The sequence below is a fragment of the Salmo salar genome, chromosome 07 (genome assembly GCF_965601325.2).
Source record: "Salmo salar chromosome 07, fSalSal1, whole genome shotgun sequence".
NCBI classification, from domain to species: Eukaryota; Metazoa; Chordata; class Actinopteri; order Salmoniformes; family Salmonidae; genus Salmo; species Salmo salar.
The window spans coordinates 61,845,769-61,873,305 of NC_138297.1; the positions used below are offsets into that span (position 1 = coordinate 61,845,769).

A 27,537-nucleotide genomic window follows, 5' to 3' on the forward strand; every position below is an offset into this window, starting at 1 on the left:
AAGTGTTTCTTACGTTTATGATCATATATAATTTTACAAACAAATTGCAGGCATAATACAAAAGTAAACACCCAAACCAACAAGAATCTCAGTGCAACTCCAAGTCAATGTACTAATACTTTCCCCCAAAAATTAAAACAGAACATTAAAAAGTGGAGAGAAAAACAATCAATCTCAAGTAAATTAAAGGCCTCCTGTATTCTACTTCATTTAAAGTAAAGACATAGATTTTTGTCAACACAACCTGTAGCGATAAAACCCAAACTACCTTGATCTGACAACCTGAAAAAACTAGCAATGGGCAGTTATTCGAACACTTAATACAAATAAATCACAGGCCTATTTTAACAATGACAAGGCTTCATCTTAATTGAATAAAATGATCTATGGGACATTTCTACACTCATGATATTTGGAATTCTTAATTTAATAAAACAACGTCACAAATGTGAATATAGTTTAAAAAAATGACATACGGCATTAGCCTACACAGGTTTCACTGAGCTTGCTGTTGTTGACACTACAGTCAGAGGCTTCTTGTGTAGCAGCGTGAAGTGGGAGATCTCTAATCAATGAATTAAAAGTTTAATTAAAATGACAGAATTAAGTAAACTAAATGAGGACTTAGCTAGCATCTTGGCATTGATTTGATGCAGTAAAGACATGCACTGCCATATTGGATGATAGATAACCTATAGCATTTACAGGTGTCTAACTAGCGCGAGTCAGTGGCTACTTTTTCTCTCCCTCCTTTGTCACACACCCCTGGTCCTTGTCCCCACAGTATCTCCCGAGTCATGCAGGCTGCGCAGCAAACAAATGTCCACGTTTAAAACTATCCGGATATCCGAAAAAATGTCATGATATTATTTCCAATGCCCATCCCTACTCTAGAGTTTAGAATGTATTTCTGTGACTTTAGAACACATTCTAGAGTTTAGAATGGATCTCTGTGACTTTAGAACACATTCTAGAGTTTAGAATGGATCTCTGTGACTTTAGAACACATTCTAGAGTTTAGAATGGATCTCTGTGACTTTAGAACATTCTAGCATTTAGAATGTATTTCTGTGGATGCGGTCCTGTTCCATCTGAGACTTGGCCTTCTTCTTGAGCAGCAGGATGTGTTCAGAAAACTCCCTCACAGCCCCCAGGCCTGCAGCACTGTGGCAGGAGTATTTAGCAGCGTTGATCGCCACCACTGGGGCGTCCCGGGGTACTGCACTCAGCCCAGCCAGGTTCAGACAGTCAACATCTGGAGCATCATTACCTGTAGGAGGGAGAGATGGAGGGATGAAATGGAGGTGTGAGATTAGTTTTAATTTAGAAGGTGGTTATGGAAGTATTCTAAGAATGAGCTGATCGTGGACTACAGGAAAAGGCGGGCCGAACAGGCCACCATTAACATTGACGGGGCTGTAGTGGAGCGGGTCGAGAGTTTCAAGTTCCTTGGTGTCCATATCACCAACAAACTATCATGGTCCAAACACACCATGACAGTCGTAAAGAGGGCACGACAACACCTTTTCCCCCTCAGCAGAATGAAAAGATTTGGCATGGGTCCCCAGATCCTCAAAACGTTCTACAGCTGCACCATCGAGAGCATCGTGACCGGTTGCATCACCACCTGGTATGGGAACTGCTCTGCATCTGAACGTAAAGTGCTACAGAGGGTAGTGCGTACGGCCCAGTACATCACTGGGGCCAAGCTTCCTGCCATCCAGGACCTATATACTAAAGGAAAGAGGAAAGGCCAAAAAAATTGTCAATGACCAGTTACCCAAGTCATAGAGTGTTCTCTCTGCTACCGCATGGCAAGCGGTACCGGAGCGCCAAATCTAGGACCAAAAGGCTCCTTAACAGCTTCTACCCCCAAGCCATAAGACTGCTCAACAATTAATCAAATGGCTACCACATTATTTACATTGACACCCCCCCATTTGTTTTGTACACTGCTGCAACTCGCTGTTTATTATCTATGCATAGTCACTTTACCCCCACCTACATGTACATGTACAAATTACCTCCACTAACCTGTACCCCCGCACATTGACTCCTGTACCCCCTGTATATAGCCTCATTAATGTTATTTTATTTTGTAAATTTTTATTATTTTTAACTTTAGTTTATTTGGTAAATATTTTCTTAACTCCTTGAACTGCATTGTTGGTTAAGGGCTCGTAAGTAAGCATTTCACGGTAAGGTCTACACTTGAATTCGGTGCATGTGAAAAAAAGTTCGATTTGATTAGTATGTTGCATCAACATAACATGAAAAAAAATCAAGGAAAAATACGGGATGATTTAAGGAAATAATATAAATATATATTTCATGAATAGTTTCCCATTTTGGGCTTTGGGAAATCAGAGAAATGTTACTCAATTGAAATTGAATCCCAAATTCTCCAGGATTTGACTGCTGGCACCTACTTTCTCACCTTACCCATAAATATTCAGTAACTGGCGGTGGCATGCAAATTAACTCCGAACAATTTACATTTTACATTTTTTAGTCATTTAGCAGACACTGTTATCCAGAGCGACTTACAGTAGTGAATGCATACATTTCATACAATTTCATACATTTTTTTTCTGTGCTGGCCCCCCGTGGGAATCGAACCCACAACCCTGGCGTTGCAAACACCATGCTCTACCAACTGAGCTACAGGGAAGGCTACAATGTCAGTAGTTTTCTACAGTGGTAGTCTAGTATACACGCAGAGGGGAAATAGAGAGCCACTTTACAAATGATCACTTAACCAAAACTGGACTCTGAATAAAATATACAAAATAGTTTCTCCCCGTCTCTCCTTACTAATAGATACTCTATTTAATCAGACAGTTTCTCCCTGTCTCTCCTTACTAATAGATACTCTATTTAATCAGACAGTTTCTCCCTGTCTCTCCTTACTAATAGATACTCTATTTAATCAGACAGTTTCTCCCTGTCTCTCCTTACTAATAGATACTCTATTTAATCAGACAGTTTCCCCCTGTCTCTCCTTACTAATAGATACTCTATTTAATCAGACAGTTTCTCCCTGTCTCTCCTTACTAATAGATACTCTATTTAATCAGACAGTTTCTCCCTGTCTCTCCTTACTAATAGATACTCTATTTAATCAGACAGTTTCTCCCTGTCTCTCCTTACTAATAGATACTCTATTTAATCAGACAGTTTCCCCCTGTCTCTCCTTACTAATAGAGGAGCTATTTAATCAGACAGTTTCTCCCCGTCTCTCCTTACTAATAGATACTCTATTTAATCAGACAGTTTCCCCCTGTCTCTCCTTACTAATAGATACTCTATTTAATCAGACAGTTTCTCCCTGTCTCTCCTTACTAATAGATACTCTATTTAATCAGACAGTTTCTCCCTGTCTCTCCTTACTAATAGATACTCTATTTAATCAGACAGTTTCCCCCTGTCTCACCTTACTAATAGATACTCTATTTAATCAGACAGTTTCCCCCTGTCTCTCCTTACTAATAGATACTCTATTTAATCAGACAGTTTCTCCCTGTCTCTCCTTACTAATAGATACTCTATTTAATCAGACAGTTTCTCCCTGTCTCTCCTTACTAATAGATACTCTATTTAATCAGACAGTTTCTCCCTGTCTCTCCTTACTAATAGATACTCTATTTAATCAGACAGTTTCTCCCTGTCTCTCCTTACTAATAGATACTCTATTTAATCAGACAGTTTCTCCCTGTCTCTCCTTACTAATAGATACTCTATTTAATCAGACAGTTTCTCCCTGTCTCTCCTTACTAATAGATACTCTATTTAATCAGACAGTTTCTCCCTGTCTCTCCTTACTAATAGATACTCTATTTAATCAGACAGTTTCTCCCTGTCTCTCCTTACTAATAGATACTCTATTTAATCAGACAGTTTCCCCCTGTCTCTCCTTACTAATAGATACTCTATTTAATCAGACAGTTTCTCCCTGTCTCTCCTTACTAATAGATACTCTATTTAATCAGACAGTTTCCCCCTGTCTCTCCTTACTAATAGATACTCTATTTAATCAGACAGTTTCTCCCTGTCTCTCCTTACTAATAGATACTCTATTTAATCAGACAGTTTCCCCCTGTCTCTCCTTACTAATAGATACTCTATTTAATCAGACAGTTTCCCCCTGTCTCTCCTTACTAATAGATACTCTATTTAATCAGACAGTTTCTCCCTGTCTCTCCTTACTAATAGATACTCTATTTAATCAGACAGTTTCTCCCTGTCTCTCCTTACTAATAGATACTCTATTTAATCAGACAGTTTCTCCCTGTCTCTCCTTACTAATAGATACTCTATTTAATCAGACAGTTTCTCCCTGTCTCTCCTTACTAATAGATACTCTATTTAATCAGACAGTTTCTCCCTGTCTCTCCTTACTAATAGATACTCTATTTAATCAGACAGTTTCTCCCTGTCTCTCCTTACTAATAGATACTCTATTTAATCAGACAGTTTCTCCCTGTCTCTCCTTACTAATAGATACTCTATTTAATCAGACAGTTTCTCCCTGTCTCTCCTTACTAATAGATACTCTATTTAATCAGACAGTTTCTCCCTGTCTCTCCTTACTAATAGATACTCTATTTAATCAGACAGTTTCCCCCTGTCTCTCCTTACTAATAGATACTCTATTTAATCAGACAGTTTCTCCCTGTCTCTCCTTACTAATAGATACTCTATTTAATCAGACAGTTTCTCCCTGTCTCACCTTACTAATAGATACTCTATTTAATCAGACAGTTTCCCCCTGTCTCTCCTTACTAATAGAGGAGCTATTTAATCAGACAGTTTCTCCCTGTCTCTCCTTACTAATAGATACTCTATTTAATCAGACAGTTTCTCCCTGTCTCTCCTTACTAATAGATACTCTATTTAATCAGACAGTTTCCCCCTGTCTCTCCTTACTAATAGATACTCTATTTAATCAGACAGTTTCCCCCTGTCTCTCCTTACTAATAGATACTCTATTTAATCAGACAGTTTCTCCCTGTCTCTCCTTACTAATAGATACTCTATTTAATCAGACAGTTTCCCCCTGTCTCTCCTTACTAATAGATACTCTATTTAATCAGACAGTTTCTCCCTGTCTCTCCTTACTAATAGATACTCTATTTAATCAGACAGTTTCTCCCTGTCTCTCCTTACTAATAGATACTCTATTTAATCAGACAGTTTCTCCCTGTCTCTCCTTACTAATAGATACTCTATTTAATCAGACAGTTTCCCCCTGTCTCTCCTTACTAATAGAGGAGCTATTTAATCAGACAGTTTCTCCCCGTCTCTCCTTACTAATAGATACTCTATTTAATCAGACAGTTTCCCCCTGTCTCTCCTTACTAATAGATACTCTATTTAATCAGACAGTTTCTCCCTGTCTCTCCTTACTAATAGATACTCTATTTAATCAGACAGTTTCTCCCTGTCTCTCCTTACTAATAGATACTCTATTTAATCAGACAGTTTCCCCCTGTCTCACCTTACTAATAGATACTCTATTTAATCAGACAGTTTCCCCCTGTCTCTCCTTACTAATAGATACTCTATTTAATCAGACAGTTTCTCCCTGTCTCTCCTTACTAATAGATACTCTATTTAATCAGACAGTTTCTCCCTGTCTCTCCTTACTAATAGATACTCTATTTAATCAGACAGTTTCTCCCTGTCTCTCCTTACTAATAGATACTCTATTTAATCAGACAGTTTCTCCCTGTCTCTCCTTACTAATAGATACTCTATTTAATCAGACAGTTTCTCCCTGTCTCTCCTTACTAATAGATACTCTATTTAATCAGACAGTTTCTCCCTGTCTCTCCTTACTAATAGATACTCTATTTAATCAGACAGTTTCTCCCTGTCTCTCCTTACTAATAGATACTCTATTTAATCAGACAGTTTCCCCCTGTCTCTCCTTACTAATAGATACTCTATTTAATCAGACAGTTTCTCCCTGTCTCTCCTTACTAATAGATACTCTATTTAATCAGACAGTTTCCCCCTGTCTCTCCTTACTAATAGATACTCTATTTAATCAGACAGTTTCTCCCTGTCTCTCCTTACTAATAGATACTCTATTTAATCAGACAGTTTCCCCCTGTCTCTCCTTACTAATAGATACTCTATTTAATCAGACAGTTTCCCCCTGTCTCTCCTTACTAATAGATACTCTATTTAATCAGACAGTTTCTCCCTGTCTCTCCTTACTAATAGATACTCTATTTAATCAGACAGTTTCTCCCTGTCTCTCCTTACTAATAGATACTCTATTTAATCAGACAGTTTCTCCCTGTCTCTCCTTACTAATAGATACTCTATTTAATCAGACAGTTTCTCCCTGTCTCTCCTTACTAATAGATACTCTATTTAATCAGACAGTTTCTCCCTGTCTCTCCTTACTAATAGATACTCTATTTAATCAGACAGTTTCTCCCTGTCTCTCCTTACTAATAGATACTCTATTTAATCAGACAGTTTCTCCCTGTCTCTCCTTACTAATAGATACTCTATTTAATCAGACAGTTTCTCCCTGTCTCTCCTTACTAATAGATACTCTATTTAATCAGACAGTTTCTCCCTGTCTCTCCTTACTAATAGATACTCTATTTAATCAGACAGTTTCCCCCTGTCTCTCCTTACTAATAGATACTCTATTTAATCAGACAGTTTCTCCCTGTCTCTCCTTACTAATAGATACTCTATTTAATCAGACAGTTTCTCCCTGTCTCACCTTACTAATAGATACTCTATTTAATCAGACAGTTTCCCCCTGTCTCTCCTTACTAATAGAGGAGCTATTTAATCAGACAGTTTCTCCCTGTCTCTCCTTACTAATAGATACTCTATTTAATCAGACAGTTTCTCCCTGTCTCTCCTTACTAATAGATACTCTATTTAATCAGACAGTTTCCCCCTGTCTCTCCTTACTAATAGATACTCTATTTAATCAGACAGTTTCCCCCTGTCTCTCCTTACTAATAGATACTCTATTTAATCAGACAGTTTCTCCCTGTCTCTCCTTACTAATAGATACTCTATTTAATCAGACAGTTTCTCCCCGTCTCTCCTTACTAATAGATACTCTATTTAATCAGACAGTTTCTCCCTGTCTCTCCTTACTAATAGATACTCTATTTAATCAGACAGTTTCCCCCTGTCTCTCCTTACTAATAGATACTCTATTTAATCAGACAGTTTCCCCCTGTCTCTCCTTACTAATAGATACTCTATTTAATCAGACAGTTTCTCCCTGTCTCTCCTTACTAATAGAGGAGCTATTTAATCAGACAGTTTCTCCCTGTCTCTCCTTACTAATAGATACTCTATTTAATCAGACAGTTTCCCCCTGTCTCTCCTTACTAATAGATACTCTATTTAATCAGACAGTTTCCCCCTGTCTCTCCTTACTAATAGATACTCTATTTAATCAGACAGTTTCCCCCCGTCTCTCCTTACTAATAGATACTCTATTTAATCAGACAGTTTCTCCCTGTCTCTCCTTACTAATAGATACTCTATTTAATCAGACAGTTTCCCCCCGTCTCTCCTTACTAATAGAGGAGCTATTTAATCAGACAGTTTCTCCCTGTCTCTCCTTACTAATAGATACTCTATTTAATCAGACAGTTTCCCCCTGTCTCTCCTTACTAATAGATACTCTATTTAATCAGACAGTTTCCCCCCGTCTCTCCTTACTAATAGATACTCTATTTAATCAGACAGTTTCTCCCTGTCTCTCCTTACTAATAGATACTCTATTTAATCAGACAGTTTCCCCCCCGTCTCTCCTTACTAATAGAGGAGCTATTTAATCAGACAGTTTCTCCCTGTCTCTCCTTACTAATAGATACTCTATTTAATCAGACAGTTTCCCCCTGTCTCTCCTTACTAATAGATACTCTATTTAATCAGACAGTTTCTCCCTGTCTCTCCTTACTAATAGATACTCTATTTAATCAGACAGTTTCTCCCTGTCTCTCCTTACTAATAGAGGAGCTATTTAATCAGACAGTTTCTCCCTGTCTCTCCTTACTAATAGATACTCTATTTAATCAGACAGTTTCCCCCCCGTCTCTCCTTACTAATAGAGGAGCTATTTAATCAGACAGTTTCTCCCTGTCTCTCCTTACTAATAGATACTCTATTTAATCAGACAGTTTCCCCCTGTCTCTCCTTACTAATAGATACTCTATTTAATCAGACAGTTTCCCTCTGTCTCTCCTTACTAATAGATACTCTATTTAATCAGACAGTTTCTCCCTGTCTCTCCTTACTAATAGATACTCTATTTAATCAGACAGTTTCTCCCTGTCTCTCCTTACTAATAGATACTCTATTTAATCAGACAGTTTCTCCCTGTCTCTCCTTACTAATAGAGGAGCTATTTAATCAGACAGTTTCTCCCTGTCTCTCCTTACTAATAGATACTCTATTTAATCAGACAGTTTCCCCCTGTCTCTCCTTACTAATAGATACTCTATTTAATCAGACAGTTTCTCCCTGTCTCTCCTTACTAATAGATACTCTATTTAATCAGACAGTTTCCCCCCGTCTCTCCTTACTAATAGAGGAGCTATTTAATCAGACAGTTTCTCCCTGTCTCTCCTTACTAATAGATACTCTATTTAATCAGACAGTTTCTCCCTGTCTCTCCTTACTAATAGATACTCTATTTAATCAGACAGTTTCCCCCTGTCTCTCCTTACTAATAGATACTCTATTTAATCAGACAGTTTCTCCCTGTCTCTCCTTACTAATAGATACTCTATTTAATCAGACAGTTTCTCCCTGTCTCTCCTTACTAATAGATACTCTATTTAATCAGACAGTTTCTCCCTGTCTCTCCTTACTAATAGATACTCTATTTAATCAGACAGTTTCCCCCTGTCTCTCCTTACTAATAGATACTCTATTTAATCAGACAGTTTCTCCCTGTCTCTCCTTACTAATAGATACTCTATTTAATCAGACAGTTTCCCCCTGTCTCTCCTTACTAATAGATACTCTATTTAATCAGACAGTTTCTCCCTGTCTCTCCTTACTAATAGAGGAGCTATTTAATCAGACAGTTTCCCCCTGTCTCTCCTTACTAATAGAGGACGCTATTTAATCAGACAGTTTCCCCCTGTCTCTCCTTACTAATAGATACTCTATTTAATCAGACAGTTTCTCCCTGTCTCTCCTTACTAATAGATACTCTATTTAATCAGACAGTTTCCCCATGTCTCTCCTTACTAATAGATACTCTATTTAATCAGACAGTTTCTCCCTGTCTCTCCTTACTAATAGATACTCTATTTAATCAGACAGTTTCTCCCTGTCTCTCCTTACTAATAGAGGAGCTATTTAATCAGACAGTTTCTCCCTGTCTCTCCTTACTAATAGATACTCTATTTAATCAGACAGTTTCCCCCCCGTCTCTCCTTACTAATAGAGGAGCTATTTAATCAGACAGTTTCTCCCTGTCTCTCCTTACTAATAGATACTCTATTTAATCAGACAGTTTCCCCCTGTCTCTCCTTACTAATAGATACTCTATTTAATCAGACAGTTTCTCCCTGTCTCTCCTTACTAATAGATACTCTATTTAATCAGACAGTTTCCCCCCGTCTCTCCTTACTAATAGAGGAGCTATTTAATCAGACAGTTTCTCCCTGTCTCTCCTTACTAATAGATACTCTATTTAATCAGACAGTTTCCCCCTGTCTCTCCTTACTAATAGATACTCTATTTAATCAGACAGTTTCTCCCTGTCTCTCCTTACTAATAGATACTCTATTTAATCAGACAGTTTCCCCCTGTCTCTCCTTACTAATAGATACTCTATTTAATCAGACAGTTTCTCCCTGTCTCTCCTTACTAATAGAGGAGCTATTTAATCAGACAGTTTCCCCCTGTCTCTCCTTACTAATAGATACTCTATTTAATCAGACAGTTTCTCCCTGTCTCTCCTTACTAATAGATACTCTATTTAATCAGACAGTTTCTCCCTGTCTCTCCTTACTAATAGATACTCTATTTAATCAGACAGTTTCTCCCTGTCTCTTCTTACTAATAGATACTCTATTTAATCAGACAGTTTCCCCCTGTCTCTCCTTACTAATAGATACTCTATTTAATCAGACAGTTTCTCCCTGTCTCTCCTTACTAATAGATACTCTATTTAATCAGACAGTTTCTCCCTGTCTCTCCTTACTAATAGATACTCTATTTAATCAGACAGTTTCTCCCTGTCTCTCCTTACTAATAGATACTCTATTTAATCAGACAGTTTCTCCCTGTCTCTCCTTACTAATAGATACTCTATTTAATCACAGTTTCTCCCTGTCTCTCCTTACTAATAGATACTCTATTTAATCAGACAGTTTCTCCCTGTCTCTCCTTACTAATAGATACTCTATTTAATCAGACAGTTTCCCCCTGTCTCTCCTTACTAATAGATACTCTATTTAATCAGACAGTTTCCCCCTGTCTCTCCTTACTAATAGATACTCTATTTAATCAGACAGTTTCTCCCTGTCTCTCCTTACTAATAGATACTCTATTTAATCAGACAGTTTCCCCCTGTCTCTCCTTACTAATAGATACTCTATTTAATCAGACAGTTTCTCCCTGTCTCTCCTTACTAATAGATACTCTATTTAATCAGACAGTTTCCCCCTGTCTCTCCTTACTAATAGAGGAGCTATTTAATCAGACAGTTTCCCCTGTCTCTCCTTACTAATAGATACTCTATTTAATCAGACAGTTTCTCCCTGTCTCTCCTTACTAATAGATACTCTATTTAATCAGACAGTTTCTCCCTGTCTCTCCTTACTAATAGAGGAGCTATTTAATCAGACAGTTTCTCCCTGTCTCTCCTTACTAATAGATACTCTATTTAATCAGACAGTTTCCCCCTGTCTCTCCTTACTAATAGATACTCTATTTAATCAGACAGTTTCTCCCTGTCTCTCCTTACTAATAGATACTCTATTTAATCAGACAGTTTCTCCCTGTCTCACCTTACTAATAGATACTCTATTTAATCAGACAGTTTCCCCCTGTCTCTCCTTACTAATAGATACTCTATTTAATCAGACAGTTTCTCCCTGTCTCTCCTTACTAATAGATACTCTATTTAATCAGACAGTTTCCCCCTGTCTCTCCTTACTAATAGATACTCTATTTAATCAGACAATTTCTCCCCGTCTCTCCTTACTAATAGATACTCTATTTAATCAGACAGTTTCTCCCTGTCTCTCCTTACTAATAGATACTCTATTTAATCAGACAGTTTCTCCCTGTCTCTCCTTACTAATAGATACTCTATTTAATCAGACAGTTTCCCCCTGTCTCTCCTTACTAATAGATACTCTATTTAATCAGACAGTTTCTCCCTGTCTCTCCTTACTAATAGATACTCTATTTAATCAGACAGTTTCCCCCTGTCTCTCCTTACTAATAGAGGAGCTATTTAATCAGACAGTTTCTCCCTGTCTCTCCTTACTAATAGATACTCTATTTAATCAGACAGTTTCCCCCTGTCTCTCCTTACTAATAGATACTCTATTTAATCAGACAGTTTCTCCCTGTCTCTCCTTACTAATAGATACTCTATTTAATCAGACAGTTTCTCCCTGTCTCTCCTTACTAATAGATACTCTATTTAATCAGACAGTTTCCCCCTGTCTCTCCTTACTAATAGATACTCTATTTAATCAGACAGTTTCCCCCTGTCTCTCCTTACTAATAGATACTCTATTTAATCAGACAGTTTCTCCCTGTCTCTCCTTACTAATAGATACTCTATTTAATTAGACAGTTTCTCCCTGTCTCTCCTTACTAATAGAGGAGCTATTTGGTGAGTTCTATGTGGTGAGTTCAGAATCCGGGCATCAAAGATTATACCTGTTTTTCTGCAGATCACAAATCATACTCTTGAATTGATTGTTTTCTATTCTCACGCACATTTTTAGTATGTACGTCACTCCAATACAAATATTGCCTGCGACGCTTTCAGATCATAATCCCCTGGTTACCCAAGTGGATGTGAGCTTTAAGGTAAATAAAACAAAACGTTGGCGTTTTGATACGACCCTTCTACACATCCAATTGTTCATGGCTAAATTTCTATTTACATTCTTAGCAAAAAACAAGGACTCTGTAGAGGACCCAAGGTTTACATGGATGGCTACTAAAGGGTTAATCACAGACTTATCTTCTTTTGTATCTCACCTCAATAAAGCTAGGAATCACAGAATCAAGTTATTGGAGAAAAAAATCTAAATCACTTCAACAAAACCTGAAAAGGAATTACTCAAATAATGTCAGAAAGGATTTGAGGGTGGTTAAACTGGAACTGAATGATTTATTAAGGAGGAGAGCTGAGTTCATCATGCATAGAGTGAGGCAGAACTATCATTTTAATGGGAGCAAACCAAGCAGGCTTCTAGCCTTAAAATTGAAACAACGTGAATCTTGTACTTCTATAGAATCTATTTAATCCCCAGTTAAAGGCTTACTTTCTGATCCACAGGAAATTAATGCAACATTTCAGTCTTTTTACCAGGAGTTATATACATCTTCTATCCAGTTTGAACCAGACAAATGCAGTTTTTAGATAATCTTGATTTGCCTGTATCAGAGGAGAAGCAATCTGTGGATCTGGGCATTCCACCTGAGCTGTTACTACATTTTTGGGGCATTTTAGGGCCGGTATTATTGGAGTAAATTCATTCGGCCATCGACAAGGTTTTTTTTCATGAGCATACTAATCTCTCTACTGCCAAAGAAAGGGAACGATCACACCGACACCGAATGGGTGGAATGGTGTGTAAATAATAAAGGGGAAAAAGTGTAATGTTATTTTTATGATTGTATTGCCCTTGTGACCCAATTAATAAAAAATAAAAAAAGAGAGATAAGGAGGGGTGAGAGGAGAGATAAGGAGGGGTGAGAGGAGAGAAATGGAGGGGTGAGAGGAGAGGGGTGAGAGGAGAGAAATGTGGGAGTGAGAGGAGAGAAATGTGGGAGTGAGAGGAGAGAAATGTGGGAGTGAGAGGAGAGAAATGTGAGAGGAGAGAAATGGAGGGGTGAGAGGAGAGAAATGTGGGAGTGAGAGGAGAGAAATGGAGGGGTGAGAGGAGAGAAATGGAGGGGTGAGAGGAGAGAAATGGAGGGGTGAGAGGAGAGAAATGTGGGAGTGAGAGGAGAGAAATGGAGGGGTGAGAGGAGAGAAATGTGGGAGTGAGAGGAGAGAAATGGAGGGGTGAGAGGAGAGAAATGGAGGGGTGAGAGGAGAGAAATGGAGGGGTGAGAGGAGAGAAATGGAGGGGTGAGAGGAGAGAAATGGAGGGGTGAGAGGAGAGAAATGTGGGAGTGAGAGGAGAGAAATGGAGGGGTGAGAGGAGAGAAATGTGGGAGTGAGAGGAGAGAAATGGAGGGGTGAGAGGAGAGAAATGGAGGGGTGAGAGGAGAGAAATGGAGGGGTGAGAGGAGAGAAATGGAGGGGTGAGAGGAGAGAAATGGAGGGGTGAGAGGAGAGAAATGGAGGGGTGAGAGGAGAGAAATGGAGGGGTGAGAGGAGAAAGATAAGGAGGTGGGAAACAGGGAATGAGGAGATACTGTTCCATAACAAGGCATAGTATGGTCACCTTGACAATCACAATCAGGTTCTGGTTCAAACTTCACTGTTGACATTTACTGTCTGATAGTTTCATTGATACGTGGTTATCAAACACCGCTGCTATGGTCACATTCCTGAGAGATATCTAGCCTATTATACCTGACATTTTCAACCTCTCCCTGTCTGAGTCTGTAATACAAACATATTTCTAGCAGACCACCATAGTCCCTGTGCCCAAGAACACTAAGGTAACCTGCCTAAATGACTACCGACCCGTAGCACTCACGTCTGTAGCCATGAAGTGCTTTGAAAGGCTGGTCATGGCTCACATCAACACCATTATCCCAGAAACCCTAGACCCACTCCAATTTGCATACCACCCCAACAGATGCACACATGATGCAATCTCTATTGCACTCCACTCTGCCCTTTGCCACCTGGGCAAAAGGAACACCTATGTGAGAATGCTATTCATTGACTACAGCTCAGCGTTCAACACCATAGTACCCTCAAAGCTTATCACTAAGCTAAGGACCCCGGGACTAAACACCTCCCTCTGCAACTGGATCCTGGACTTCCTGACGGGCTGCCCCCATGTGGTAAGAGTAGGTAGCAACACATCCGCCACGCTGATCCTCAACACGGGGGCCCCTCAGGGGTAAGTGCCCAGTCCCCTCCTGTACTCCCTATTTACTTATGACTGCACGGCCAGGCACGACTCCAACACCATCATTAAGTTTGCCGATGACACAACAGTGGTAGGCCTGATCACCGACAACGATGAGACAGCCTATAGGGAGGAGTTTAGGGACCTGGCCGTGTGGTGCCAGGACAACAACCTCTCCCTCAACGTGATCAAAACAAAGGAGATGATTGTGGACTACAGCAAAAGGAGGACCGAGCATGCCCCCATTCTCATCAACGGGCTGTAGTGGAGCAGGTTGAGAGCTTCAAGTTCCTTGGCGTTCACATCACCAACAAACTAACATGGTCCAAGCACACCAAGACAGTCGTGAAGAGGGCACAACAAAACCTATTCCCCCTCAGGAGACTGAAAAGATTTGGCATGGGTCCTCAGATCCTCAAAAGGTTTTACAGCTGCACCATCAAGAGCATCACTGCCTGGTATGGCAACTGACCGCCTCCAACCGCAAGGCACTACAGAGGGTAGTGCGTACGGCCCAGTACATCACTGGGGCTAAGCTTCCTGCCATCCAGGACCTCTATTTTTTATTTTATTTTACCTTTATTTAACTAGGCAAGTCAGTTAAGAACAAATTCTTATTTTCAATGACAGCCTAGGAACATTGGGTTAACTGCCTTGTTCAGGGGCAGAACGACAGATTTTTACCTTGTCAGCTCGGGGATTCGATTACAAGTCCAACGCTCTAACCACTAGGCTACCTGCCGCCCCAATATACCAGGTGGTGTCAGAGGAAGGCCCTAAATATTGTCAAAGACTCCAGCCAGCCTAGTCATAGACTGTTCTCTCTGCTACTGCACGGCAAGCAGGACCGGAGCGCCAAGTTAAGGTCCAAGAGGCTTCTAAACAGCTTCTACCCCCAAGCCATAAGACTTCTGAACATCTAATCAAATGTCTACCCAGACTATGTGCATTGCCCTCTCCCCCCCTCTTTTACGCCGCTGCTACTCTGATATTATCTATGCATAGTCACTTTAATAACTCTACCTACATGTACATATTACCTCAATTACCTCGACTAACCGGTGCCCCTGTACCGGTACCCCTCTATATAGCCTCGCTATTGTTATTTACTGCTGTTCTTTAATTATTTGTTACTTTAATTTCTTATATTATAACTGCATAGTTGGTTAAGGGCTTGTATGTAATAATTTCCCTGTAAGGTTACACCTGTTGTATTTGGCGCATGTGACAAAATAACATTTGATTTGATTTCCATCTCAGAAGGGCTCCAAATAAATACCTTCATACGTTTTGATTGACATGAACGCACAAGTATTACTCAAAATAGAAGGTTAAGAACCTTGAGATTCCACTATATTACAAACTGTACTATAAAACTAAAATGAATTAGTAATAGTAGTACTATTTGTAGTAGCAGTAGTAGTTGTATATTGTTAATTGAAAAGAACAGTGAGTTTACCCATATAGGCGACCTCCTTCCAGTCCAGATCCTTGTCGTCCATCATGGCTTTGACCTCACCCTGGATGTCCTTGCCCAGCTGCCTGACCTCGCAGCCTGTCCTCTGGGACAGCTTGTCAGCCAGGGCCTTGGTCACAGGGTCCTCACTGGATGAGATCAAGATCACCTGGAGGAGACAGAATAAAACAAATGTTTATACTCTGTGTTTTCTCTACGTGAGCTCTGTGTTTTCTCTACGTGAGCTCTGTGTTTTCTCTACGTGAGCTCTGTGTTTTCTCTACGTGAGCTCTGTGTTTTCTCTACGTGAGCTCTGTGTTTTCTCTACGGGAGCTCTGTGTTTTCTCTACGGGAGCTCTGTGTTTTCTCTACGTGAGCTCTGTGTTTTCTCTACGGGAGCTCTGTGTTTTCTCTACGGGAGCTCTGTGTTTTCTCTACGGGAGCTCTGTGTTTTCTCTACGGGAGCTCTGTGTTTTCTCTACGGGAGCTCTGTTTTCTACGGGAGCTCTGTGTTTTCTCTACGTGAGCTCTGTGTTTTCTCTACGGGAGCTCTGTGTTTTCTCTACGGGAGCTCTGTGTTTTCTCTACGGGAGCTCTGTGTTTTCTCTACGGGAGCTCTGTGTTTTCTCTACGTGAGCTCTGTGTTTTCTCTACGGGAGCTCTGTGTTTTCTCTACGGGAGCTCTGTGTTTTCTCTACGGGAGCTCTGTGTTTTCTCTACGGGAGCTCTGTTTTCTACGGGAGCTCTGTTTTCTACGGGAGCTGTTTTCTATGTATTGTACAGACTGAGTGTAATGAGGAAATATTAGTTCATATTCAGTTCAGAGGGATTAACACAATGTTTAACATACAGTATTTAGAGTTCTGTAATACAAATCATTCCCAGTGTTCTGTTTGTAACATTCTGTAACGGCTTGTCTGTTGTGTGGCGGAAAGAAGCGCAGGAAGCAGCGAACACTGTGTGGTAATTTTAATAAACCACAAGCACAAAATAAAAGGTTTCCCAACAACAGGGAAAATACACTCGACAAGCAGTCGAACAAAACGCAGTCGACACACAGAAAGACAATCCCGCACAATAGGGAGCGGACCAGCTGAACTAAATAGCCCTCTTAATGACTAACTCAGGGCAGGTGAGAAAACATAAAAAAAGGGAAAAACAAAAAGGGAATCGGTGGTAGCTAATAGGCCGGTGACGACGACCGCCGAGCGCCACCCGAGCAGGAGGGGGCGCCACCGTCGGTAGGAATCGTGACACATTCAAGGTGCAGGTTGATAGTGAATGTTATGGATTATTGTCTTATCTGTTGATAGTGATTAACACCAGACTGGATGTACCAGGTCTGAGGACACACTGACTATTCACTGTTGTATTATATTGACATTGTGTGAACACTGTTGATTCTGTAGCAGCTGGACAAGTCACCGCCTTTTGTTTTGTCTTCCCACAAGCCTCCGGGCTGGTGTTTACAGAACATGTGGTGCTGTCTGATTAGGATAGAAAGGGTCTGTCTCCAAGAGGCTGGTGTTTACAGAACATTTGGTGCTGTCTGATTAGGATAGAAAGGGTCTGTCTCCAAGAACAAGAGGCTGGTGTTTACAGAACATGTGGTGCTGTCTGATTAGGATAGAAAGGGTCTGTCTCCAAGAGGCTGGTGTTTACAGAACATGTGGTGCTGTCTGATTAGGATAGAAAGGGTCTGTCTCCAAGAGGCTGGTGTTTACAGAACATGTGGTGCTGTCTGATTAGGATAGAAAGGGTCTGTCTCCAAGAGGCTGGTGTTTACAGAACATGTGGTGCTGTCTGATTAGGATAGAAAGGGTCTGTCTCCAAGAGGCTGGTGTTTACAGAACATGTGGTGCTGTCTGATTAGGATAGAAAGGGTCTGTCTCCCAAGATACATTTTCTCTGCTTATGGACTGGAGGTGTCTGTCTCCCTGTTGCAACTTTAATGAACCAGAATGATTTTTGATTGACTTTACCAATGACTGCTCTCCTTTTTGTTCACCTGGAAATTCCTATTACAACAGACATTACAACATAGACAATACCACATAGACAATACAACATAGACATTACAACATAGACATTACAACATAGACATTACAACATAGACATTACAACATAGACAATACATTCATTTGTGGTAGCAGTCGTTGTAAAAAAGTATCTTTGTATCTCTACTCCCTCTCTCTAGAGTGAGTGTGTGTGTGTGTGTGTGTGTGTGTGTCAGTGTTTGTTCTGTATGTACAGTATCTGTACCTCCACCCCCTCTCTCTGCAGTGTGTTTGTTCTGTATGTACAGTATCTGTACCTCCACTCCCTCTCTCTGCAGTGTGCTTGTTCTGTATGTACAGTATCTGTACCTCCACTCCCTCTCTCTGCAGTGTGTGTTCTATACATTCTGTATGTACAGTATCTGTACCTCCACTCCCTCTCTCTGCAGTGTGTTTGTTCTGTATGTACAGTATCTGTACCTCCACTCCCTCTCTCTGCAGTGTGTTTGTTCTGTATGTACAGTATCTGTACCTCCACCCCCTCTCTCTGCAGTGTGTTTGTTCTGTATGTACAGTATCTGTACCTCCACTCCCTCTCTCTGCAGTGTGTTTGTTCTGTATGTACAGTATCTGTACCTCCACTCCCTCTCTCTGCAGTGTGTGTTCTATACATTCTGTATGTACAGTATCTGTACCTCCACTCCCTCTCTCTGCAGTGTGTTTGTTCTGTATGTACAGTATCTGTACCTCCACTCCCTCTCTCTGCAGTGTGTTTGTTCTGTATGTACAGTATCTGTACCTCCACTCCCTCTCTCTGCAGTGTGTTTGTTCTGTATGTACAGTATCTGTACCTCCACTCCCTCTCTCTGCAGTGTGTTTGTTCTGTATGTACAGTATCTGTACCTCCACTCCCTCTCTCTGCAGCATGCGGATACCCATAGTATCTCTGGTGTTGACTGAGACCATCTCCTCTCCAGAGACAGAGATGAGGACGCGGCCGTCAGTCAGACAGCCTGAGACTTTACACAGCAGCAGACGCACCACCTCAGGCTTGTCCAGACCAAAGTAACCAAACCTGGAGAGGAACAACACACAGGGAAATACACCTCAGGCTTGTCCAGACCAAAGTAACCAAACCTGGAGAGGTACAACACACACAGGGAAATACACCTCAGGCTTGTCCAGACCAAAGTAACCAAACCTGGAGAGGTACAACACACACAGGGAAATACATTTGGACAACCACTCCTCTGTGTTACAGCATTGTTCATTGTGTTGCTTTACCACAAAATCTAATTATATTTCAAGTGCATTCAAATAAACACTTTCTGAGAGAGAGAGAGAGAGAGAGAGAGAGAGAGAGAGAGAGAGAGAGAGAGAGAGAGAGAGAGAGAGAGAGAGAGAGAGAGAGAGAGAGAGAGAGAGAGAGAGAGAGAGAGAGATATGGTTCAGAGTGAATGACTTGAACAGAGTGTGAACTTGAAATTCTAGGTCAATGATTTCAGACTACCTCAGTACTCTCTGTTCTGCAACGGGCCAGTCGATATCCACATCAATATCCACACTGTACTCTGGCAGCATCTCATAATAAGCCCACTTCCCCCCCTGAGAAAGACAACAACACAAAGGGCATTTCTATTAGCATTTAAAACAACACCAGTTGACAATAGAATATCTAGTAGTATCACAGATCAGTCCATCTCTCAGTGTGTATGTTGTTTCTAGTCAGGCTCAGATCCACTGAATGAATAAACGTTATTGATCCCCTGAGAGGAATAGTGTTCACCACCAGCAACAGACATACACATCAGGACCTGTATTCATAAAGCGTCTTAGAGTAGGGCTGCTGATCTAGGATCAGGTCCTCCCTGTCCATATAGACGTATTCATAATGATTGAAAAGGGAAAACTGATCCTAGACCAGCACTCCTATCCTGAAACGCTTTGTGACTATGGGCCCTGATGGGGTATAGTGCCAGTTACCTGCAGGCCTCTCTCTATCATCGCTCTGGTATAAATGTAGAAAGATCCGTTCTCACACAGCTCTCCATCCCAGTCCTGTCTCCGGGGCCTGTTAGACGGGTCTAAGTTCAGAGGCTGGGTGGCTACACTACCTGAACAGGAGAGAGAACACATAATCAATGTTATAGGTCATAACTAGAAACCAGACGACTTCCTGGTCAGGAGAAAAACTAATTTGTCTAAAAACCCCACTTCTCTCTATTGTGATACACAGTGATTAGTGGTGGATGGAGTTACTTCCATGTAATGTGCTTGTGAAAGGTACTATATTTACAGTTGGAAGTTTACATACACCTTAGCCAAATACATTTAAACTCCGTTTTTCACAATTCCTGACATTTAATCCAAGTAAAAAGACCCTGTCTTAGGTCAGTTAGGATCACTTTATTTTAAGAATGTGAAATGTCAGAATAATAGTAGAGAGAATGATTTATTTCAGCTAGAATTTCTTTCATCACATTCCCAGTGGGTTAGAAGTTTACATACACTCAATTAGTATCTGGTAGCATTGCCTTTAAATTGTTTAACTTGGGTCAAACGTTTCGGGTAGCCTTCCACAAGCTTCCCACAATAAATTGTGTGAATTTTGGCCCATTCCTCCTGACAGAGCTGGTGTAACTGAGTCAGGTTTGTAGGCCTCCTGGCACAAGCTTTTTCAGTTCTGCCCACAAATTTTCTATGGGATTGAGGTCAGGGCTTTGTGATGGCCACTCCAATACCTTGACTTCATTGTCCTTAAGTCTTTTTGCCACAACTTTGGAAGTATGCTTGGGGTCATTGTCCATTTGGAAGACCCATTTACAACCAAGCTTTAACTTACTGACTGATGTCTTGAGATGATGTTTCAATATATCAAAATAATTTTCCTACCCCATGATGCCATCTATTTTGTGAAGTGAACCAGTCCCTCCTGCAGCAAAGCACCCCCACAACATGATGCTGCCACCCCTGTGCTTCACGGTTTGGATGGTGTTCTTCGGCTTGTAAGCCTCCCCCTTTTTCCTCCAAACATAACATAACTTTCCTAGGGTTGGGTTTAGGTTTATGGTATTTCAACTGTATATGTTAGTCATTTAGCAGACGATCTTATAAACACAATCGATTATCATTGAGCATTAGCATCTTACATCAAGATATGATGGGTAGGTGTTTTCAAACACAAAATATGGCCAAACAGTTCTATTTTTGTTTCATCAGACCAGAGGACATTTCTCCAAAAAATACGATCTTTGTCCCCATGTGCAGTTGCAAACCATAGTCTGGCTTTTTTATGGCGGTTTTGGAGCAGTGGCTTCTTCCTTGCTGAGTGGCCTTTCAGGTTATGTCGATATAGGACTCGTTTTACTGTGAATATAGATACTTTTGTACATGTTTCCTCCAGCATCTTCACAAGGTCCTTTACTGTTGTTCTGGGATTGATTTGCACTTTTCGCACCATAGTACATGCATCTCTAGGAGACAGAACGCGTCTCCTTCCTGAGCGGTATGACAGCTGCGTGGTCCCATGGTGTTTATACTTGCATACTATTGTTTGTATAGATGAGCGTGGTTCCTTCAGGCATTTGGAAATTGCTCCCAAGGATGAAGCAGACTTGTGGAGGTCTAGAATTTTTTTTCTGAGGTCATGGCTGATTTCTTTTTATATTCCCATGATGTCAAGCTAAGAGGCACTGAGTTTGAAGGTAGGCCTTGAAATACATCCGCAGGTACACCTCCAATTGACTCAAATTATGTCAATTAGCCTATCAGAAGCTTCTAAAGCCATGACATCATTTTCTGGAATTTTCCAAGCTGTTTAACAGCACAGTCAACTTAGTGTATGTAAACTTCTGACCCACTGGAATTGTGATACAGTGAATTATAAGTGAAATAATCTGTCTGTAAACAATTGTTGGAAAAATTACTTGTGTCATGCACAAAGTAGATGTCCTAACCGACTTGCCAAAACTATAGTTTGTTAACAAGAAATTTGTGGAGTGGTTGAAAAATGAGTTTTAATGACTCCAACCTAAGTGTATGTAAACTTCCAACTTCAACTGTACATGTTAGTCATTTAGCAGACGCTCTTATAAACACAATCCTTTATCATTGAGCATTAGCATCTTACATCAAGATATGATGGGTAGGTGTTTTCAAACACAAAACATCTACGGCACTAGAGTTTTTCCTGGCTTTGGTCACATGGTCAGGACAAACTCCTGACCCTACTTATAAAGTGATGGACAGTTTTTCCTCAGGCAGTGTAGAGAAAATGTTATATGCTGTACACATTGTGTTCTTTCTCAAGGCTGGCATGTTCTGTAAACTGTCTGACAATGAGAATTGTTGTTTTGTGTCATTAAGTTGTGATGTGCTTATGGTTTGTTCACAGGGTGCGGGTCAAGCAGAAGAGGAACTAGATACAAGATAATAGCCTCTCTCACTCTCCCACCCTGATACTCATTCCTTGTATCTGTGTCTGCTTAGTCATGCTTAGGAAACTTGTGCAGCAGTTTAAAGGACAAGTGAAGGGACTGACCCTTCAGATCTCCTGACAGACCTGTACAATAAGTTTGTTGGAACCTCTCCAGTTAACTGATAATAAGTGTACGGTCCTAAACATAACACATGGCTATCCTGTACCTCCTTTCTTCACCTCCTGCCAGCGGAAGTGGTGTTCTCGGACCACAGAGAAGACGGACGTGAAGCCCTGCTTGGTGATCATCTCCAGGGCCTCCTTCAGGTGGAAGGGGTGCAGGCAGGGAGACGTGGCCTGGATGTGACAGATCACATCCACCTCTGGAGGAGGACAACACAACACAAAATATATTTGATTTATCCATTATTTAATCAGGTAGCCACATATGATATGACATGAATAAATCTACATGGTTACTGTTGACATCTGTATGTATGGAGTAGGTCCCACTTCATTTGGATAGCCCCCTATTCATGGATTGACTATAGCCGCTCTCACTCTATCAACAATCTACCACCTGAAACTCTGTTAATACCAGACGTGCTTCTACATCTGCATTGCTTACTCTTTTGGGTTTTAGGCTGGGTTTCTGGATAAGCACTTTGTGACTTCTGCTGACATAAAACGGGGCTTTATAAACAAATGTGATTGACTGATTGATATGCAACACTTTCCTGGGGTTGGAATTAGGGTTATGGTATTAGAAATTGAATTAAAAGAAAACAGCATGTGAGCATTATCATGTGAGCAAGATCAGGGGTGCACAACTGTGCAGGGGGCACAATAACTGTCACTGATTGGCTGGAGAGTGGTGAGTCAGACCACACACCTGGTTTCCCAGACTGGTGTTCTCAGGTTCTGATTAAAAAGCAGGAAGGAAAAACAGCAGCATGCTCTGCGGCCCTGGAGGTCGTATGGTTCAAGTGTCTCGGAGTTGGAGTGCTGATTTAGCTCATAGATCACAACAAATAAGACTACATGGACAGGGGGGACCTGATCCCAGATCAGTATTCCTACTCTGAGATGCTTGATACATGCCGTCCCAGAGCCTTAGCCAAGCTAGCTTGATTCCTCACGCCTCCCTCCTTGGCTCCTTCTCAAAGCACATTGGAGCAGAAGATCTGAGGTTCCTCCACTCAGATCTCCTCCTCTAATGCATTTTGAGAAGGAGGCAAGGAGAGGAGGAATGAGGACATGAGGAGTCAAGGAAATACAATTGACGTTCACCCCCTACCTGGGTTTAATCGGACGAATTCCTGGATGGTGTCGAGAGAGCTGGAGGAGTCTTTGGACACCTCTGGGCTCCTGCGGTGAACCTGAGCTCCCCATGCCTTGGCCACCTTCTCAATGTCATCATGGTCAGTTGATACCCACACACTGGGAGAAAGAACGGAATAAGTTGATTCCTCAGGCTTTGTAACAAGTAGGCTACATAAGTGCAATCCAGTCTTGTGTGGCCAAGCCCAAACCTGGGGGTTCATTCAGACAGTACACTAACTTTCAGACAAACTCTCTCAATAAGAATCTGACATGGGTATACATATTTATACAACAAACAGTTAATAATGTATATGTAAGAGTGTAGGTTCTGTCCCTCTCTTCGCCCCAACCTGGCACACATCAACAACTGACACCCACGAAGCATCGTTACCCATCGCGCCACAAAAGCCGCGGCCCTTGCAATGCAAGGGGAAACCCTACTTCAAGTCTATTAGCGCGCACCACCGCTAACTAACTAGCCATTTCACATCGGTTACATATAGTTATGACCAGGAGTTAAAGTAGATGTAATTTCTTCCCAGTTTGGAACCTCCTATGTGTGAACATGCGTGTACTAAAACAATGTATGGGCCTAACAGGACCGTCTCTGGACGTTCTGCTGCCCTAGGCAAGACAAAAAATTGCCGTCCCCCTCCTTTCCCCCTAAACTAGAATAGTGTAATGGAGGGGTTGGCAATAGGTTTGGCCTTAAGGACAGTTTTTTTCTCAGCTAATAGTCGGTAGAACAGAACATAATAGCGGCCCCATTCATGATTACGCTACAAATTAAACTCATTTTAACACATCTGGTTACTAGGCTATATAATGTCAATAACATATCCTAATATTTTCAATCTGATTACACTACTAAAATCACTAATGTCTCTATAGAAGTTTCCGGGAAGAATGGACAGAGGAATAAGTATTCTTACCAAAATTCTCCAATATCAAACCAGAGTGTCTTGTTTGCAACGAACCGGTTACTGTTTGCAAATCATTAAATATTAGACATCGTTATGAATCTAAGCATGGCAGTTTCAAAAGTTACCTTTCCATCCAGACAGAGGCTCGACGAAGCCGGCAACTCATCCGTTGCTTAACTCAACAACATAATTGCTTCCCTAAAAGCTGCCTGAGTTTAAACATATTCTCTTTTCAGAAAGTGAAAAGCTCAATTAAAAGGGATAGAATAGCAATCATTGTTTTGGGGCAGAATAATGTGAGGTGTTATGTGTTGTTGTGGGTGCGTCTTGGTTAGTTTAGCTCGGGAAATGCCGCACTAGTCAGACTTCCGCTCTAGATGTGCCGGCCGTGGATCCAGAATCCCAATTAATTCAATAGCATCTCTGTGGGCCTAGTCATAAAGATTTGTCATTTGACTTTTAAAATGTATTACTTTTTATTGTGGCAGAAACACAACCAGTCAATGACGTTTGCATCTGATCGTTTACAATCCCATCCACACGCAACATATTTCCAACCTCCAAACAGTGGTGAATGGAAAGAGAGACATCTGTTACACAAAACACCCAGGGGCGGAAATCCCGGGGGGGACACGACCCCCCCATCCTTGGAAAAATATGATTTGTCCCCCCCAATATATCACTGAAACATAACTATGTAATTTAAATAATATTAATAATACGCAATGAAAGCAATTGTGCTGATTATAGACACTTAATAGTGTGTTTTTAAGTTTCAAAAGATTGCGACCCCCCCACCCTTTGCCTCACAATGTTTTGATCCACTGCCAGTTCCTTAGTTGGCAAGGTAACAGAGGGGTCGTATCTACTGTCTGAAAGGCACTCAATGAACGTAACTGAAGTGAGGTTAATCCAGTCAATCGCGCACACACACTAGCTGAATATGCAGAGCTAGCGCGCAAATATGAACTATTAAGCTAGCTAGTACCTATTCCATTTATGTGGCCTCGTCAAAGATGGAATCTTTGCTATCGTCAATTTATTCCAAGATCAGCATGCAGATGATGTAAGTTAGTGCTTCAAAGTCCCTGCGATAACGTTAGCGATAAACTGAAGTCCAAACTGAACAGAACTACACTCTCTTCTACCATTGTCTTAAATATATTTAATGGTCTCGTTGCAAAAGCTAAATTGTCGCAAGGGAACTTTTATTTATTTATTTATTTTATTTCACCTTTATTTAACCCGGGTAGCAAAGATTATAGCAAACACCACTGAAACGGAATTGGTGCTCGCTAGCTTTGCAAATTCAGCTATTGTTGGAAGCCAGCCAATATGAAACAAACTATTAAAATTACAAAAGGTTGCAGCACATGTTGTGTAAATGGTGAACTCATACAGCTGTCAACTCTTGTCATTTTAATCCATTTCACATTTGCTAGCTACCTTTTAGATCGAAGCCCAAATAGAATGATAAAAGATAAGATGATAGAAGCCCATCTCCTACTGTAAATAACCTACACACTGTGTGTGTGTGTAGCCAGCCAGCCAGCCAGGTAGAAAAATGGCAGAAAAATAAAAGACGGACATCAGAGTATTTTTCAGTACACCAAAACACAAAGTAAGAACCCTAGTAGCCTAATATCTCAAAGACTAGTTGATAAAATGTTCATAAGAAAGAAATGAAATTCTAATGGAAATGTTTCACAATGATGTCATTAGGCAGAGCAGGCAACAGATGGCACACAGACAGCAGAGTTGGGGACAGATATGCAGGGACAGACTGCCAGAGACAGGGAGTCTCAGGTAAGTTTGTTGAGTCTTTGTTTGGCAACATTATGAAAGGTTCTCCATTTTTTTGACTTGTAAAATAGGAACATAATTGGAAAATGCCATGGATACCCCCACTCTCAACTTAAACTGGTGACTGAACTAAGATTTGTTAAAGGCAATGGTATTGCTGTTGTGATTAGTTGTGTAGTTTTGGGTACCGGTAGTTAGGAGTACGGCAAACACCTTATTTCTTTGGTTCCTCAATATACATTTACCATATTACAATGTAGGCTATGTGTTACAGCACTACTTTTGGTGTCCCCCTCAGGAATTGCTCTTGAGAAAATTTCATGTAATTGTCCCCTCCAAAGTGGATATCAGATTTTCGCCCCTGAAAACACCAACAAGTGTATTGACGTTTGGCAAGTCTTACTGTACTTTCTCCCCTGGTTATGACAGATGCATCATCATATGCAACGTTGACTATCACTATCACAATAATATCAGTGTACACAAAACAAGAACGTAACATGCATTTGGTGCAACTAACTAACGTTACTATTAACAAAAGCGTCAGAGCAAGTCCATATACCGTAGCTAGATAAGAAATACATTTGACCAAAGATTTAACCGAATTACCTGTCAAACTGTTTGGAGTCCACTGCAGCTCTCAGAACCCATCCAATGAGGGGGACACCGGCGAGAACTTTGATATTCTTCAGGGGGATCCCCTTACTGCCTCCCCTCGCGAGGATCAGGGCTGCGATGTGTCTCTTCTCACCGCTGTCTTTGATAACCTTTGCTTTTCTGTCTCTCACATCTTCGATGCCCGATATAGTACGTTTTTTAGCAGCAGCCATTGAAAGGATCAGTAGGCAGACAAGAGTCTTGTCAAGACGTGGCGGTAGTCTCAATGTAGCTAATTGCGGTAGCGATGTATAGCAGTCGTCTGAAGTATCTAGCAACTTCTTGCGTTCTAACTCACTGTAACTAGCTAGCTACGTATTTAGGCGTAGACCTAAATACTTAGGCGTAGACCTGCTATCTTTACTCTGAGGTCATTTCAATAACGCTTCCTTTTGTTGCCATAGTAACAAGTTCAATTGAACTATTTAATGAATTTACTCTGGCAACGGGTTAACTGACAATGTCAAGAAAACGATGATCGCGCTTCGATGAGGGGATTCTATCATCTGACCCGGGTTTCCCAGGTCGGAGGAGTTTACTTTGGGTAAAACGTGATTGCATTCATTTTGTAACCGGGCTGCCTCCCGGGCGTGAGCCAGGTTCAAATGCCGTGTTCATGTGCCAGTCGGAAGTAGGAAACTGTAAAATGTCCGACTTGCTAAACGGTTGAACG

At 40.9% G+C, this 27,537-nt stretch overlaps 1 protein-coding gene across 1 annotated transcript; it reads right to left on the reverse strand.

Moving 5' to 3' along the window:
• LOC106578766 (N-acylneuraminate cytidylyltransferase) lies at positions 1–27,372 on the reverse strand. The gene is made up of 8 exons (XM_082977833.1): positions 26,817–27,372; positions 23,456–23,598; positions 22,386–22,541; positions 19,725–19,855; positions 19,252–19,346; positions 18,645–18,816; positions 15,748–15,913; positions 1–1,270 (listed from the first exon to the last, which is right to left on the reverse strand). Exons 1-8 carry the CDS (start codon positions 27,035–27,037, stop codon positions 1,056–1,058), a joined length of 1,299 nt encoding a protein of 432 aa, XP_082833959.1. The 5' UTR covers positions 27,038–27,372; the 3' UTR covers positions 1–1,055.
• Between the last annotated feature and the right edge of the window lie 165 nt (positions 27,373–27,537).

What these genes read in the sequence shown, in the direction of transcription:
- LOC106578766 (XM_082977833.1), bottom strand. Translation starts at nt 27,037, where the DNA reads ATGGCTGCTGCTAAAAAACGTACTATATCGGGCATCGAAGATGTGAGA. An exon ending in GACTCCAAACAGTTTGACAG is followed by an intron (nt 23,599 to 26,816) that starts GTAATTCGGTTA and finishes TCTTTCTCCCAG; the next exon opens with TGTGTGGGTATCAACTGACC. An exon ending in GCAGAACAGAGAGTACTGAG is followed by an intron (nt 18,817 to 19,251) that starts GTAGTCTGAAAT and finishes GTTCCTCTCCAG; the next exon opens with GTTTGGTTACTTTGGTCTGG.